The sequence below is a fragment of the Leguminivora glycinivorella genome, chromosome 26 (assembly GCF_023078275.1).
Source record: "Leguminivora glycinivorella isolate SPB_JAAS2020 chromosome 26, LegGlyc_1.1, whole genome shotgun sequence".
Lineage (NCBI taxonomy): Eukaryota > Metazoa > Arthropoda > Insecta > Lepidoptera > Tortricidae > Leguminivora > Leguminivora glycinivorella.
This window is the reverse complement of record NC_062996.1, coordinates 10693641-10711290: the sequence shown is the minus strand read 5'-3', so window position 1 is coordinate 10711290 and position 17650 is coordinate 10693641. Positions and strand designations below refer to the sequence as shown.

At 38.3% G+C, this 17650-nt stretch overlaps 2 protein-coding genes across 2 annotated transcripts in view; both read right to left on the bottom strand.

The window, feature by feature from the left end:
- LOC125239617 overlaps nucleotides 1–7544 on the bottom strand; it is a 97378-nt gene extending 89834 nt beyond the window's left edge. The window contains exons 1-2 of the mRNA XM_048147229.1: nucleotides 6979–7544; nucleotides 1960–2601 (exon numbers count right to left, since the gene is read on the bottom strand). Coding sequence (XP_048003186.1) covers nucleotides 1960–2601; nucleotides 6979–7269 — 933 coding nt within the window. The 5' untranslated portion in view covers nucleotides 7270–7544. The remainder of the gene's footprint in view (nucleotides 1–1959; nucleotides 2602–6978) is intronic.
- Nucleotides 7545–7701: 157 nt separating this feature from the next.
- The window catches only part of LOC125240144, a 42112-nt gene continuing 32163 nt past the window's right edge, over nucleotides 7702–17650 (bottom strand). The window contains exons 10-17 of the mRNA XM_048147991.1: nucleotides 16987–17103; nucleotides 15184–15285; nucleotides 14741–14831; nucleotides 13496–13611; nucleotides 11927–12014; nucleotides 10768–10919; nucleotides 8388–8517; nucleotides 7702–7721 (exon numbers count right to left, since the gene is read on the bottom strand). Of these exons, the coding sequence (XP_048003948.1) occupies nucleotides 7702–7721; nucleotides 8388–8517; nucleotides 10768–10919; nucleotides 11927–12014; nucleotides 13496–13611; nucleotides 14741–14831; nucleotides 15184–15285; nucleotides 16987–17103 (816 nt within the window). The remainder of the gene's footprint in view (nucleotides 7722–8387; nucleotides 8518–10767; nucleotides 10920–11926; nucleotides 12015–13495; nucleotides 13612–14740; nucleotides 14832–15183; nucleotides 15286–16986; nucleotides 17104–17650) is intronic.

The following is a 17650-nucleotide window of genomic DNA, read 5'->3' as shown; positions in this document are numbered from 1 at the left end:
CTACTTACCTTGGCTCCTTACCTGGACGAAGATGGACTGATGAGAGTTGGTGGCCGAATCGATGCCGCGCCTGAAATATCATCTGAAATGAAAAGACCCGTAATTTTAGATGGAAGAAACTATGTGACCAGATTAATAGTAAAGTTTTATCATGAAAATGCTGCTCATGGCTACCAAGAAATGGTCGTCAACGAACTTAAACAAAAGTACTGGATTATTCGTATTAGACCGACCGTGAAATACGTAGCTGCCAGATGCATGACCTGTAGAATACGAAAGGCGCAACCGGAAGTTCCTCGCATGGGCGACCTACCCGAGGCCAGAATGGCCCATCATCAACGGCCGTTCTCTAACACTGGTTTGGATTTATTTGGTCCTATGGATATTACTGTTGGCCGACGCCGAGAGAAACGCTACGCAGTACTATTTACGTGTTTGACGATAAGAGCAGTTCATATAGAACTAGTACACTCACTCAGCACGGATTCGTTAATTTTGGCCTTACGAAGGATGGCAGCAAGACGAGGCTGGCCAAAACAACTTTTTTCGGATAATGGGACCAACTTGAGAGGCGCCAATACAGAAATTAAGTTAGCCGCTACGGAATTGGATAAGTCACAACTTACGACGTACGCAGCGAACCGTGGCGTTACCTGGAACTTCGTTCCTCCTGCAAGTCCTCATATGGCAGGAGCTTGGGAACGAATTATACGCTCAATTAAAACGACCTTGAAGGTGACCTTAAAAGAGAGGGCCCCACGCGAAGAGGTACTGCTTACTCTTTTAGCAGAGGCGGAGAACATGGCAAACAGCAGGCCTCTCACTCATGTCTCCGTGGAACCAAACTGCCCTGAAGGATTGACCCCTCACCATTTCCTACTTGGAACCTCATCAAACTTACCTCTGATGGGATCATTTGATGATTCAGATTTTTTCTTGAAACGACAATGGCGAATATCCCAAAGACTGGCAGATATGTACTGGCGCCGATGGGTAAAAGAAGTGTTGCCTACGATGCTACCTCGTCAAAAATGGCATGACGATTGCCGCCCATTACAAGTGGGTGATCTAGTACTGATTGCTGACCCCAACGCCCCCCGAAACCACTGGGCGCGCGGACTGGTACAAGAAGTGTGCCCCGGCAAGGACGGGCGAGTGAGAACGGTCCACGTGAAAACAAAATCACGAGTGTTAGTGAGACCCGCAGCTCGCATTGTACGCCTACCAGTGTGAGTACTGCCGAAGCAGTACTGGGCGGGAGGTTGTAGATGACAGAACCTAGGAGAAAGACTTAAAACTAATACTTACCTATACTTATATCTATACATACCTTTTTTACTTACCTATTCTGTATTTTTGTTGTACTCCTTATATAAATAAATATGTATTACTTATGGTATAGTGAGCGCGAGCGATATGTCCTACTATATATACATAGATGCATACGTACCTGTACCGAACTCGAATCAGTTGCTAACTGACCACTGTCACACATGCACGCTGTCCCTCGCGACCGCTACCTATTGTTACTTTCATTTCGTAAACTAGTGTTTTTATTCTGCTACTGTTCTACCCTGTACCCCTACTCACCGTCTACAGTCTACAGGAGTGTTTTCAATCGACACGAGTTACGAATTTTCTTTTCGCACGTGTATCGTACGACATTTTTTCAGTAGTAACGGACCTCTGAAGTTTCGACTTGAGAAGAAATGAATCAGTTTGCGCAATAATACGGAAAAAAACACCATTTGTACTGAAAAAGTAATCAATACTAATATTATAAATGGGAAAGTGTGTGTCTATTTGTTGTCCGTCCTTCACGGCAAAACGGAGCGACGAATTGACGTGATTTTTTAAGTGGAGATAGTTGAAGGGATGGAGAGTGACATAGGCTACTTTTTGTCTCTTTCTAACGCGAGCGAAGCCGCGGGCAAAAGCTAGTTTTAAATAATTTCTTACCTTATCCACCAGTTCCAGAACATTTTCATATTGTTTTTTAAAACTTTTCTTCACAGCCATCCTTACTATATCATTTAAAATAACACTACATTCATTCATTTCATCTTCCAATAATATAAAAGGCTTTTCAGTTAACACCTCAAAAAATCCTTCAACAAAAAACGCCCCAAACGAAATTCCATTTTTAGGCAAATCGCTTTTCAAAATCTTCATCACATCCTCCAATGTCAAAAACTTTAAACTGACAATTAACATGTCAATAAAATATGACATTTCTTCGTAGAAATATTGTTCTAATCTACCCGATGTGTATAATTTCAGTAATATTTTCGGCCATTTTGACATCGGAACTCTGACATCTGATAAAATGAGTTCTGACAAGTCAAATATGTTTGACATCGTGATAAAAGCTTGTATGTGTAAGTGATGTTCGTTGGTAAAGAGTTCCTGCTCTATGGATTCGGTAATTTTTTTAATTGGAATCATATTCAGCCAGGATTGGATGCTAGTGATTATTGTCTTTGGCGTGTTTTTCCATTGTTTTTTTACAGATGTAAAACATAGTTTGATGCTTTTACGCAATTCTTTCAGTAGCGCTGGTGTCAGGTTTTTGATTATTTCTGATATGAAGTGTATTGCTTCCTGAAAAAAAAACCTTTATTATTGAAAGGATGAAAGAAAATGACAGAGTAAAAAATATCACAATAATTGTCAAATTGTAAGTTTAAATTAGCACTACCACATTAATACATACATACATACATTAGTAAATGCAAGTTATTTGTAGTGACATCTAGCGTCAATCACGGGTCTATCAAATAGGTCAAATAGCGTAATATATCACTACCACTACTCGACACTAGGTGGCAACAGTGTCTCGCCTGCCAAAAATGTAATATTAAAACAGTTTATAACTTATATTACAAGCAGAAGGAATTGAAAACAGTACTGATTAATACTATTGTAATATTAGCTATAAATTGTTGAGCATTAGACTTTTTGTATGTCGCGACATCTATTGACAAGTACACTACCGTCAAAAAGTTTAAGACCAAACACGATATATGCAAATAATCAACATTTCATGAAGTTCCTATGAGAATATTACTTTTCAGTACCTACAACCGACAAAATAAAGCGTATAAAAATTTTTAAAAAGGGATCATAATCTAAATATATAAAAGAAGAAGCTGACTGACTGACTGACATATCAACGCACAGCCGAAACCGCTGGTCCTAGAGATCTCAAATTTGGCACGTAGGTTCCTTATATAGTGTAGAGGAGCACTAAGAAAGGATTTTCCAAAATTCACCTCCTAAGGGGGTCAAATGGGGGTTCAAAGTTTGTATGGGGAAACAAGATTAGTTTGACTATTTTATTCGAAACTTCACAGGAAGATTCCTTAAGACATATGACTGAATACGTGTTTCAGGTTTTTTGAAAATTTAACCCCTAAAAGGGTGAAAATGGGGGTGATAAAGTCAAAAAATCAATATGGGTATCGTTTTTATGGTTTATCGGGTCGCTGATCACGATAAATACAACGTTTTTAAAATCTAACGAGGCGGAAGTGAAATACCTTCTCCCCTGTTGTGGTGCAATGGGGTTTAAATATCAAAAAAATATATAAAAGAAGATATTGACTGACTGACTGACATATCAACGCACAGCCGAAACCGCTGGTCCTAGAGATGTCAAATTTGGCACGTAGGTTCCTTATATAGTGTAGAGGAGCACTAAGAAAGGATTTTTCAAAATTCGCCTCCTAAGGGGGTTAAATGGGGGTTCAAAGTTTGTATGGGGAAACAATGTTAGTTTCACTGGTTTATTCGAAACTTCACAAGAGGGATCCTAAAAACATATGACTAAAGACGTGTTTCAGGTTTTTTGAAAATTTAACCCCTAAAAGGGTGAAAAGGTGGTGATAAAGTCAAAAAACTAATATGGGTATCATTTTTAGGGTTTATTGGGTCGCTGATCACGATAAATACAACGTTTTTAAAATCTAACGAGGCGGAAGTGAAATACCTTCTCCCCTGTTGTGGTGCAATGGGGTTTAAATATCAAAAAAATATATAAAAGAAGAAACTGACTGACTGACTGACTGACATATCAACGCACAGCCGAAACTGCTGGTCCTAGAGATTTCAAATTTGGCACATATGTTCCTCATATAGTGTAGAGGAGCATTAAGAAAGGATTTTTCAAAATTCCTCTCCTAAGGGGGTGAAATGGGGGTTCAAATTTTGTATGTGGAAACAAGATTAGTTTGATTATTTTATTCGAAACTTCACAGGAAGATTCCCAAAGACATAGACTAAATACATGTTTCAGGATTATTGAAAGTTTAATCCCTAAAAGGGTGAAAAGGGGGTGATAAAGTAAAAAAAACAATATGGGTATCGTTTTTATGATTAATCGGGTCGCTGATCACGGTAAATACAACGCTTTTAAAATCTAACGAGGCGGAAGTGAAATATCTTCTCCCCTGTTGTAGTGCAATGGGGTTTAAATATCAAAAAATATATAAAAGAAGAAACTGACTGACTGACTAACTGACATATCAACACACAGCCGAAACCGCTGGTCCTAGAGATTTCAAATTTGGCACATAGGTTCCTTATATGGCGTAGAGGAGCACTAAGAAAGGATTTTTCAAAATTCTCCTCTTAAAAGGGTGAAATGGGGGTTCAAAGTTTGTATCGGGAAACAAGTTTAGTTTGACTATTTTATTCGAAACTTCACAGGAGGATTCCTATAGACATGTTTCAGGTTTTTTGAAAATTTGACCCCTAAAGGGGTGCAAAGGGGGTAAGGTCAAAAACACAATATGGGTATCGTTTTTATGGTTTATCGGGTCGCTGATCACGATAAATATTTAAAATCGAATGAGGTGAAAAAGAAATTTTCTCCCCTGTTGTTGTGCAATGGGGTTAAAATATCCAAAATAGCCATAAGTATAGGTTTAGTTTTTATCTTTACTTCTGGTTCAAGAGATTTCAAATTGACACGGAAGTTCCTTAGAGGAGCACTAAGAAAGGATTTTTCAAAGTTCACCTCCTAGCATGATAATTTGACAGGGGCAAGGACAGGGACAGGGACAGCGACAGGGACAGGGTCAGGGACAGGAACGGGATAGGGTTAGGGATAGGGAAGGGATAGGGGTAGGGGTAGGGGGTAGGGGTAGGGGTAGGGGTAGGGAAGGGGTAGGGGTAGGGATAGGGATAGGGATAGGGATGCGGATGCGGATAGGGATAGGGATAGGGATAGGGATAGGGGACGGGGATAGGGATAGGGGAGGGACAGGGGCAGGGACGGGACGGGGACGGGGACGGGGACAAGGATAGAGATAGGGGCGGGGATAAGAATAGGGATTGGGGTCGGAATAATCGGTCGGCAATCGATATCTAGGCAGTGTAAAATGCAGGCGGCTCAGTGGGAAGGGATTAGTAAGTATGCATCGGCGAGTATCCTGCATCTGTAATAACTATTACATTCAATGTGCTGTAAGAAGATCGTTGTTTGCTTGCCTTTTATATGTTTACGTTTGCAATAAGTATAAGCAAAATGGAAAAAATTGTAAGCGATAATGCAAGGAAGTACTTTTTACCCTACCGACCATAGCGTCGAGATACTGGCTATGTGGGTTGTATGAAGTTTCCCCAGTATAAATATTTATATAGGTAAAATACATACATATTCGTACCTACTACCTACGCTATGGTCGCTGTGTAACAATTCTACAATCATTGCAAGAATTTCTTTTAAAACAATAGTAATATGTGTAAGGTACAGTCAGCCAAAAAAGTGGTTTACCACTTTTTGATCAATAGAGTCGAAAAGTGGGAAACCACTTTCATGGCTGACCGTACAGCAAATAGATCAGTTACAATGGCCCCCCCAGTCGAGAATTGCCCCGCTTTACCTTAATCGAAATAATCGCGGACAGATGTACCTACAAAGAAACCTACGGATCCAAATGAAAATCTTATTTTTTGTAAACGTTTCAATAAGAATACTTTTATTACGCGGGCGAAGCCGCGGGTAAAAGCTAGTAAGAAATAAAAGCTAAACGTTTTTCTCATCGAAAAATCCTCCTCGACGCTTTTTCACTTCCGAGCAGATTCTTGGCATTCTTGCTATAAGTTTGTGTAGCGTTTCTTGGCTAATGGATTTCCACTCGTATTGCAGTATCTCCCATAGAGCTGTTGCAGATGTCGGACATTGTCTTCGGACTCTACGGTCGAGTTCCTCCCATAAAAGTTCGATCGGGTTAAGGTCTGGGGATTGCGGTGGCCAAATCATATTTTTTTAACACACCTTTGCGTTCTTTATTGACTGTGTAGCTTCTACAGATCTTTGCTGAGTGTTTGGGATCGTTGTCTTCTTGCAGAACAAATGGGTTGCCGATCAATATAATAAGATTACGTTGTTTTCTATTGATTACAAATTTAGTTTGATGATTTTTAGAAGGGTTTATAACAATGACACTGAACATTGTGTTTGGTCTTAAACTTTTTGACGGTAGTGTAGCAGTACTGATAATTTGCGCTAGTTGACGCGTGGATGACGCTAGATGTCACTACAAATAACTTGCATTTACTGATGTATGGAGTTGCAACTCTCCCCTTACTTATTCCTCTATGCTGCAAACTTGGACCAAGTGGTAAAGAGCACGACTTCTAAACTTGAGCGGGGTTCAAATCCCGGCTATCGAGTACAGTCAATAGTTCATACATACATACAATCACGCCTGTATCCCATGAAGGGGTAGGCAGAGCACATGAAACTACTCAAGTTTCAGTGCCACTCTTTGCAAATAAAGGGTTGATAGAAAACGAAATTGTGCCAATGCAGTGACAGGTTGCCAGCCTCTCGCCTACGCCACAATTTAACCCATATCCCACAGTCGCCTTCTACGACACCCACGGGAAGAAAGGGGGTGGTGAAATTCTTAACCCGTCACCGTCAATAGTTCAATACCAATGATTTAATTGAAAAGAATGTTTCAAACTCACCATATATTTCATCTCCAAAATTTCTTCAGAAAATTCTTCTAAAAACTTCAAAACTACTTCCATTTTAAAGACATCATTTTGATCAATAATCACTCCCATCAAACAATTTATTAATACACTATTGTCCCTTCCTGAAACCTTCCTTGACGTGTCACTGTCAAAATCAAACTGACGTTTCATAACTGCCACCACGTATAGCGATTTGACACTGACATAATTACTGTCAAACACAACATCTAACAATTCTTCCAATTTGACATCACGTAAATTCTTTATAAATTCTATTGTCATTTTTACAGTATCTTTATATACTTTGACATCTGATAAATTGTTTTTTAATACGTTAACCAAAAGGTTAACTACAGTTTTTCTGACTGTATCTCTGTCGAAAAGTTGTTTTTTGTCTACAAAAGCTTTAATAGCTATTTTGAATACAGTTTTAGTTTCACTTTCGTTAGTTTTTGCTATCAATGTGAGAAGTTCGGGCAGAATGGTTCTGCTTAATGCGTGGTTGTTTTCTAGCGATGTTAGTATAGTCTCTGCGATGTCAAGGCCTGCGCGTTTCGTTGTGGCTGAAACAAAAAAGTTTCATAATTTTTAGTATGTATGGATTTATGGAATCATTACTTCAAGAATCATTATATTACAGGGCGAAAAAAAAGAGATTAATTGCTAAGGGCCTCATGTCATGTGCTCTGCCAACGAAAAGACAGGCGTTCACGATTACCCCCCGAAAGTGACCCCTATGATAAAAAAATAATAATTTAAGTTACATGTTCGTTTTTGAATCACAGGTTTATGTGTGTACCAAATTTAAAGTTAATCGGTTCAGTAGTTTCGGAGAAAATTGACGGTGACAGACGTACAGATAGACGCACGAGTGATCCTACTCCGTTTTTCCATTTTGAAATACGGAACTCTAAAAATGATATTCCCGGGCCATTTTTTTTTTCAAAGTTGTCCACCCCACTTTTTTGTAACATGGGTATTTTTACGCGATTCATACTCAAATCGAACACGAATCGCGAGGTCTTTCGATTATGATAGGAGAAAAAAAATGTCCCAAGGTTTCCATACAATTTTCAAACCTTCCATTCCGTTACCGCCATACAAATGTATGAAAAAATGGTAACGGAATGGGAAAAAACCTTGAGACACTTTTTTCTCCTATTAGGATTGAAAGAGCTCGCGATTCTGAGTGGAAACCACATAAAAATTTCCAAATCCTATCCTGTTTATGTTTTCTTACTTGTGTATTTTGTAGTTATCACGAATAAATAATTGATTGATTGATTGATTGATTGAAAAATGTGGGGTGGACAACTTTGAAAAAGATGGCCCTTCTTCGCGAGCCTGTTCGTTCTGTTTGATTATAAAATTCTGTAAACATATTTTTATAATAAACTTACATTCAGTGCTAGCCAACATGACGAACGTACGTTCAGCGACTTTTTGCAAAACGTCAGGCTCCTCACATAGCTCAGACAACGCCGTGGCTAGCAGCTTGCGCGCCCCGCACGATTTGCTGCTGCTTATGTACTGGAAATTATAGAAAATAAACAAAAGTTGTCACTTTGTATACCAGCAATTCCCGTTAAGTTTGTACATTTGGATCACGTCTCCGATTTGGATAAAAATTGGTAGGCTGACAGAGTCCATGATGCTGAGCAAGATCCGCTAGGTTTCCCAAAATGTCCTATGTAGTTTGTATGAAACCTTCCTTTTTTGTTACCAGGTTTCTATACATTTTCGGTAACAAAAAAGGAAAGTTTCATACAATCAACCTAGGACATTTTGGGAAACCTAGCGGATCTTGCTCAGCATCATGGACTCTGTCAGCCTACCAATTTTTATCCAAATCGGAGACGTGATCCAAATGTACAAACTTAACGGGAATTGCTGATACACGGTTAACTCGAAGAACCCTAAAGATGTTAAAGTATAACCAGAAATATATAACAACGCAAGTTGCGGAATTTCATGGGAACTATTCTGTGTGTGTGTGGATTGAGTGAGCACCTTCCGAAAATAAAAAAAAATATGCTGATCATTTAGTAAAAGTTCTAAAACAATTGTAAAACGAATCTCTGAATTTGTAAAAAGATAAATCAAAAGATACAGCCATTAACATGTGCTCACTCAGTTCTCACAAACCACCAATGAAAACAGTGAATATATTCATTTAACATATAATATTTATATACTAACATTTAGTAAAAAATAGGCCAACCTACCTCTATAAATATTAGATCACCTAGTGACGTATTAAATTTTTTACAAATAGTTTCTTATGCTCACTCAATCCACACACTTTTGAAAAGCCGAATTTTGATGAAAAACATAAGATTTAGACCGCTATTATATGTGTATAGTTTAGTAAAATTGAACGAAGGAAACTCCCCAATCTCAATATGACAATGGGAAGGTGGGGAAAATCAGGAGCCGACATAGTGTGGTTACCCTACTTGATACATTTGTATGAGAAAAGTTATGTCTGAATATCTTTAAAACCAGACAACGAATATAAAATATTAGATGGTGGATATTTAGTAAAAATTTTTACTAAATGTTGAAGTACTTTCGAGTGTCTTAGGTGCTACAAATCGTAAGATATTTACATTTTTAACTTTCTCAAAACGTGTGGACTGAGTGAGCACTTACAAAAATTTATTATAAAAAAACCTGACACGTTAGTGGTTCGTTTTGTATTTTACAAATTCCCATTTCACTTTTACTAAACTATACACATATAATAGCGGTCTAAATCTTATGTTTTTCATCAAAATTCGGCTTTTCAAAAGTGTGTGGATTGAGTGAGCATAAGAAACTATTTGTAAAAAATTTAATACGTCACTAGGTGATCTAATATTTATAGAGGTAGGTTGGCCTATTTTTTACTAAATGTTAGTATATAAATATTATATGTTAAATGAATATATTCACTGTTTTCGTTGGTAGTTTGTGAGAACTGAGTGAGCACATGTTAATGGCTGTATCTTTTGATTTATCTTTTTACAAATTCAGAGATTCGTTTTACAATTGTTTTAGAACTTTTACTAAATGATCAGCATATTTTTTTTTTTTTTCGGAAGGTGCTCACTCAATCCACACACACACAACTATTCTTAACCCCCGACGCAAAAAACGACGGGGTGTTATACGTTTGATTAGCAAATACGTTTGATTAGCAAATCTGTAACTTGAAATGATAATAAAAATTAAAATTAATGAAAACATAAAATAAAATTAGAATCATAAAATAATTTTTATTGTCGTGCAACCTGGTTACTTTTTTTCGTCTAAATATGAAGATATACCACGCGTACAATGTGACCAGGTCCATCTCCATACACTTACCTGTAATAGATCCAGACCATCGTCACACAAAGGCAAGGCTTGTTGTATTTGTCCTACATATTCATACCCACCCATAGCGCATATTACCAATGCTAGCACCACGCGTACAATGTGACCAGGTCCATACACTCACCTGTAATAGATCCAGACCGTCATCACACATACGCACAGCTTGTTGTATTTGTCCTGCATATTCATACCCACCCATAGCGCATATTACCAACGCTAGCACCACGCGTACAATGTGTCCAGGTCCATACACTCACTTGTAATAGATCCAGGCCGTCATCACATAAACGCACAGCTTGTTGTATTTGTCCTGCATATTCATACCCACCCATAGCGCATATTACCAACGACGCATATTATCTGGTCACATTGTACGCGTGATGCTAGACCACGCGTACAATGTGACCAGGTCCATACACTCACCTGTAATAGATCCAGACTGGCGTCGTCACACAAACGCACGGCTTGTTGTATTTGTCCTGCGTATTCTAAGCCGCCCATAGCGTGAGCGTTCGCTAGAGATAAAACTACGCGTATTATAGCCCGTTGTGTTGTTACTTCTTTGTTGGAAGACACTGAAAAAAATCACTTATTGTAGATATCGTCACTACTTTTAAAAAAACTTGTATCTTCGTCTGTCAATGAAATAGTTATTTGTTATACAAGGGGGCAAAGTTGTATTTTAACGCCGAGTGTGGAATTGAAAAACGAGCAAGTGAAAGGATTCTATAGTTGAACCACGAGCGAAGCGAGTGGTTCGAGAATAGAATCCTGAACTTGCGAGTTTTTTAACACACGAGAAGTAAAATACATTTGCACCCGAGTGTAATACAAAACTTTTCCCCTCACTATAGCGAGGAAACTACAACGCAAAAAATGCGTTTATCACTGCTTCCAGTAGTTCCACAGGTGGTAAATCATCTTTATTACTAGATTCACCTACTTTTATCAATTTAATTTGACTTTATTCAAGGTCAAATTACTTTACCCACTAGTGGATAAAATGCGTTTTTACCCGCTGGTATTAAAGGACAAAACACGTGTTTCCGAGCTAGTGAGGGGAAAAGAAAATTGTAGTAAGTGTGTATGGAATGCATATAGACTTATTGCGTTTTAACTTTGAGGAGAAGCATGAGATACGAGATTTTTTAAAAGTAGTGACGATATTAGTAACAAACGCCTAGGATAAGAGCTAAGAAGCAGTAAGTTCCGTAGGTTTAAAAACGCAGTTTCAAAAAAAATTGGCCTTTTTTGAGGCTTTGTATCTACTGGAGTCCTGTCCTGAGTTTATAGTTTCATAAAAAAATATCACGAATGTAACTAAAAAGCAGTTTAAAAATTAACCAAAAGTAACCATTTTATACTTTCATTAGCCAGACTCTTGGTATTTTTTTTTATACCACGTCGGTGGCAAACAGGTATACGGCCCGCCTGATGGAAAGCGGTCACCGTAACCTATGGACGCCCGCAACTCAAGGGGTGTCACATGCGCGTTGCCGACCCATTAGAAACTTATACACTCCTTTTTTGAAGAACCCCATACTGTAGTTCATCGGTTCATATTTCTTTAATATTAACATACAGTTAGAACACAGCATCGCCAGCAACGTCCGCAGAGCGTTTGGATCTTCATGCTGCAAGGCTAGAAGTAGCGTCGCCTTTAGATCCACCTGCAAATATTACAATCCTAGAAATCATCCAGCCAAATAGCACTAGACCCTACTCATAGTGTTGTGTTCCTGCCGGTGAGTAAGGCTGCCAGAGCTCAACGAGGGTGCGGTGTGCTGATGACGGGAGGACTTACGGAACTAACTTGTTCCGTCTATTGTCCTTTGAGTCGTCGGCAACCCGAACCCTCCTTAGAATTTGTACGCTCCTTTTTGCTGTATTAACACTCCTTTTTGCTATGTACTTAACACAGCAAAAGGGAGTGTACAAGTTTCTAATGGGGTGGCAACGCGCATGTGACACTGTTTGAGTTGCAAGCGTCCATAGGTTACGGTGACCGCTTTACAACAGGCGGACCGTATACTTGTTTGCCACCGACGTAGTATTTATTTAAAAAAATCATCTTGTACAATTTAGAGTATCCTATACTCCGTAATCAAAGGTGTATCTATAGTTAACCCTTAAATGCATAGTGATGTATATATGCATCATATATTATTAACCCCCGACGCAAAAACGACGGTGTCTGTTTCTGTCTGTCTGTGTGTGTGTCTGTCTGTGGCATCGTAGCTCCCGAACGGATGAACCAATTTCGATTTAGTTTTTTTTTGTTTGAAAGCTGAGTTAGTCGGGAGTGTTCTTAGACATGTTTCATGAAAATCGGTCCACTAACGCGGTCGGGGGTTTTTTCAAAATTTTAATTTTGTGGTTATTGACTCTATTGACAGCATGTCAAAATTCAAATTTGAAGAAATCTTTGTCAAGGTCATGCATTTAAATGTTAAATACACACCTAAAACGGGCTTGTGCATAAATCACGCGTGGTCCTATTTGGGGGGGTCCACAAAAAAATCACTTTGGGGGAGGGGGGTATAAGGAGACCTCGCGTGTATTTTTCTACTACAATGAACAAACGAAAAATATGCAAGCCAGTTGTAAAAAATAACTTTTTTTTAAATACTACGTCGGTGGCAAACAAGCGTACGGCCCGTCTGATGGAAAGCGGTCACCGTAACCTACGGACGCCTGCAACTCAAAAAAAAAGTGTCACATGCGCGTTGCCACCCCATTAGAAACTTGTACAATTCCCTTTTGCTGTGTTAAATACACAGTAAAAAGGAGTGCACAAGTTCCAAGGAGGGTTCGGGTTGCCGACGACTCAAAGGACAATAGACGGAATAAGTCAGTTCCGTAAGTCCTCCCGTCATCAGCACACCGCACCCTCGTTGAGCTCTGGCAGCCTTACTCACCGGCAGGAACACAACACTATGAGTAGAGTAGGGTCTAGTGCTATTTGGCTGCGGTCTTCTGTAAGGCGGAGGTACTACCCCAGTTGGTCTCTGCTCTAGCTTAAATACGTACTCACGATTGAGAACGTAACATTAGAATTAATGGTAAATTTTAAGAATTCTTGTAGCCCGATTTTTTTCAACCAACTTATATCATAATATAACTTTTTTGGAATAGTTTGTTTAAATGTTACCTTATAAGAAGTCCCCTGGTGCGGCAAAGTCAGGGCGAGGGATTTCTTCAGATCGACCACGACAGAGTCGTCCCAAGTATCTCTGTTATTATTCATATCCACGTTCCCGTGCTTGCCTGAAATATGATTAATGGTCAGGGCTAGGGTTCAATGGTTAGGGTTCAACAAAACATGAAAAAAAACCGAGCACCATGGTTTTGTTTCTAAATATGAATTTTTTTCAGATAAACAAATAATACAATAACGGTTTTTCGTAAGTTGTAACGTGTTTTAATAACAATAACGTACATTTTAATTCAATTAACATTCAGTATGCAAACGTTTATTGGGGAATCCCCGATGCTGCGTGTAGCGTGGAGAGGCGGTGGTGTGGCCAACAGTAAATAGTGATAACTACCAACTACAGATTTCGTAAATGTTACTTTTATAAGACCAGAAATTAAAGTTATTTGATTAAATTCGTTTAATAGTTAACATTAAGTCTAAAAAAACCGTATAAATGTATTAACTACTTTGCAAATTTTGAGATTTCGTACTTTAGAAAAAAAACATACTCCAGGAAAAAAACTGTTTTTTTCACGGTTTTTTTCATGTTTTTTTTTTCAAGCCAGAAAAAAAACCGTTTTTTGCAACCCTAGTCAGGGCTAGAACTACAGATATTTCTTAGGAATCTTACAAGAAATCAGACTTAGAGTTCCCCAAACCTACCGACGCGGAATCAGATTTCGGTGACCAAAAATCGCTCGTCAGTACGACGACGCTTACGAGTCAGAAAGCTGACTGCATGTTGCAAGATTCTTAAGAAATATCTAAAAAATATTTTTTAACACACACACAATCACGCCTGTATCCCATAAAGGGGTAGGCAGAGCACATGAAACTATTCAAGTTTCAGTGCCACTCTTGGCAAATAAGGGGTTGAATGAAAACAAAATTGTGACATTGCAGTGACAGGTTGCCAGCCTCTCGCCTACGCCACAATTTAACCCATATCCCACAGTCGCCTTCTACGACACCCGCGGGAAGAAAGGGGGTGGTGAAGTTCTTAACCCGTCACCACACAGGACAGTATTTTTTAAGCAATAAATAAAACGCACTACAAATTTAGTACGAAATATTTAAACAGTTTCTTAGATTTATGCAGAACTTCATCATTGAAAGTTAAGATTTCTGGCTTCACCCCGGCCAGCCTTTATTATCCCAAAGTATTATTCCAAAGTTTCATAATTGAGAATATTAGCTTACCTAAGAACATGGTGATTTCTCTGTGAAGTATCCTGAAATCTCGATCCGTTCGGTCGCCGCGCGTTCTCAATTTTTCTACCGAACGTATTGCCTAAGATTTTAAAACACATATATGTATAAGTAAAAAAATATACAACAACATACAACATACAATCACGCCTGTATCCCATGAAGGGGTAGGCAGAGCACATGAAACTACTCAAGTTTCAGTGCCACTCTTGGCAAATAAGGGGTTGAAAGAAAACGAAACTGTGACATTGCAGTGACAGGTTGCCAGCCTCTCGCCTACGCCACAATTTAACCCATATCCCACAGTCGCCTTCTACGACACCCACGGGAAGAAAGGGGGTGGTGAAATTCTTAACCCGTCACCACACGGGAAAAAAAAATATACAGCATGCAATATACATGACTATAATTAAAAGGCGTGTTTAAATACTTACATCACGAATGGCGTCCAAATTTTCATCCTTACTTAGTAAATAATCGAATTTTCTTAAAGCTTCTATGTGTATATTCGGATCCACGTCGCTATAAAATATTATCTGTAAACAGAAATGTAAAACATCAAACTAAATCAAATCTATCAATCTATTCAATAATCATCATTTAAAATCATAATTTATAGGTAAATTCTACTAGCTATTAATTTGTATGAAATTACTTTGCACTTTAGTGGATAAAATTAAATTTTGCTATCTGTTTTTGAAGAACAAAGTAAGCCTTTACCAGTTGGTGGTGAAAAAAAAATCGATTAACTCTATCTGCGTATGAAATAAAACTATGGAAACGGATTAAATCGCGTATAATGAATTTAAAATTCATCCCGACGTTTCGAACACTTTACATCGTTCGTGGTCAACGGGTGACTGAGGAAAAATTACAATGTGCAAAAGCTACCCACATACAAGAAATATTAGCGAACCATAAATAATATAGATTTTTAAGGCAGGTTCACACACTGTTAATAAAGCTAGTTATACAATATTTAAAAACCGGCCAAGAGCGTGTCGGGCCACGCTCAGTGTAGGGTTCCGTAATTTTCCGTATTTTTCACAAAAACTACTAAACCTATCAAGTTCAAAACAATTTTCCTAGAAAGTTTTTATAAAGATCTACTATTGTGATTTTTTTCATATTTTTTGAACATAGGGTTCAAAAGTTAGAGGGGGGGGGACGCACTTTTTTTTCCTTTAGAAGCGAATATTTCCGAAAATATTAATATTATCAAAAAACGATCTTAGTAAACCCTTCTTCATTTTTAAATACCTATCGAACAATATATCACACGTTGGGGTTGGAATGAAAAAAAATATCCGCCCCCACTTTACATGTAGGGGAGGTACCCTAATAAAACATTTTTTTCCATTTTTTATTTTTGCACTTTGTTGGCGTGATTGATATACATATTGGTACCAAATTTCAGCTTTCTAGTGCTTACGGTTACTGAGATTATCCGCGGACGGACGGACGGACGGACAGACAGACATGGCGAAACTATAAGGGTTCCTAGTTGACTACGGAACCCTAAAAATTACAATTACTATGTTAAAAAACAATTAATTAATTAATCTACACAAAATTCACAAAGAACAAACTGCAAATGTCAAACACCATACAACACAAATGCCTCACAGCCTTCGTCGTGCTTGTTCCATTATCAGATGTACTACTGGATCCCAAGCCGGTGGTAAAGTAAAGCCATCTCCACAAAGTTTTAACCCCCGACGCAAAAACGAAGGGGTGTTAAATAAATAAATAAATATTATAGGACATTCTCTTACACAGATTAACTGAGGCCCACGGTAAGCTCAAGAAGGCTTGTGTTGTGGGTACTCAGACAACGATATATATAATATATAAATACTTATGTACATAGAAAACATCCATGACTCAGGAACAAATATCTGTGCTCATCACACAAATAAATGCCCTTACCGGGATTCGAACCCGGGACCGGACCGGGACCGGGTGTTATAAGTTTGACGTGTCTGTCTGTCTGTCTGTCTTTCTGTTCGTCTGTCTGTCTGTGTGTGTGTCTGTCTGTGGCATCGTAGCTTTTGAAGGGATGAACCGATTTAGATTTAGTTTTTTTTGTCTGAAAGCTCAGTTAGTCATGTTCTTAGCCATGTTTCATGAAAATCGGTCTACTATGTCGCAGTAGGGGGTTTTTTCAAAATTTTAATTTTGTGCTTAGGTTATATTTCAAAACGATTCTTATTATTATTCTTTATCTGCATACTTACTTGCAACGCCGTCAGCATTTCACTCGGTTCTATCTCGACATCGTCCGAACATTGTACCAGCGCGAGACAGGCCGCGTGTAAGGTGGCTTCGTCGCGACATCTGTGTAATCGTATCGACTGGAAAAGAAAATTGAAATAAAACTATGGAAACGGATTAAATCGCATATAATGAATTTAAAATACATCCCGACGTTTCGAACTCTTTACAGCGTTCGTGGTCAACGGGTGACTGAGGAAAAATTAAAATGTGCAAAAGCTACCCACTTACAAGAAATATTAACGAACCATGACCACAAATAATATAGATTTCTAAGGCAGGTTCACACACTATTAATAAAGCTAGTTATACAATATTCAAAAAATGTACCATTACTATGTTAAAAATTAATTAACCAATTAATCTACACAAAATTGACAAAGAAACAAACTGCAAATGTCCAACACCATACAACACAAATACCTCACAGCCTTCGTCGTGCTTGTTCCATTATCAGATGTACTACTGGATCCCAAGCCGGTGGTAAAGTAAAGCCATCCTCTCTATTAAAGTTTGTAGTTTAGTTTTATTTCATGAGGAACTATCGCGGTAACCGAAGACAATATTAAAGAAAATTGAGTTAAAAACTAAGTTATCACGATAGAAAACGCTTTAAAAATCCATACT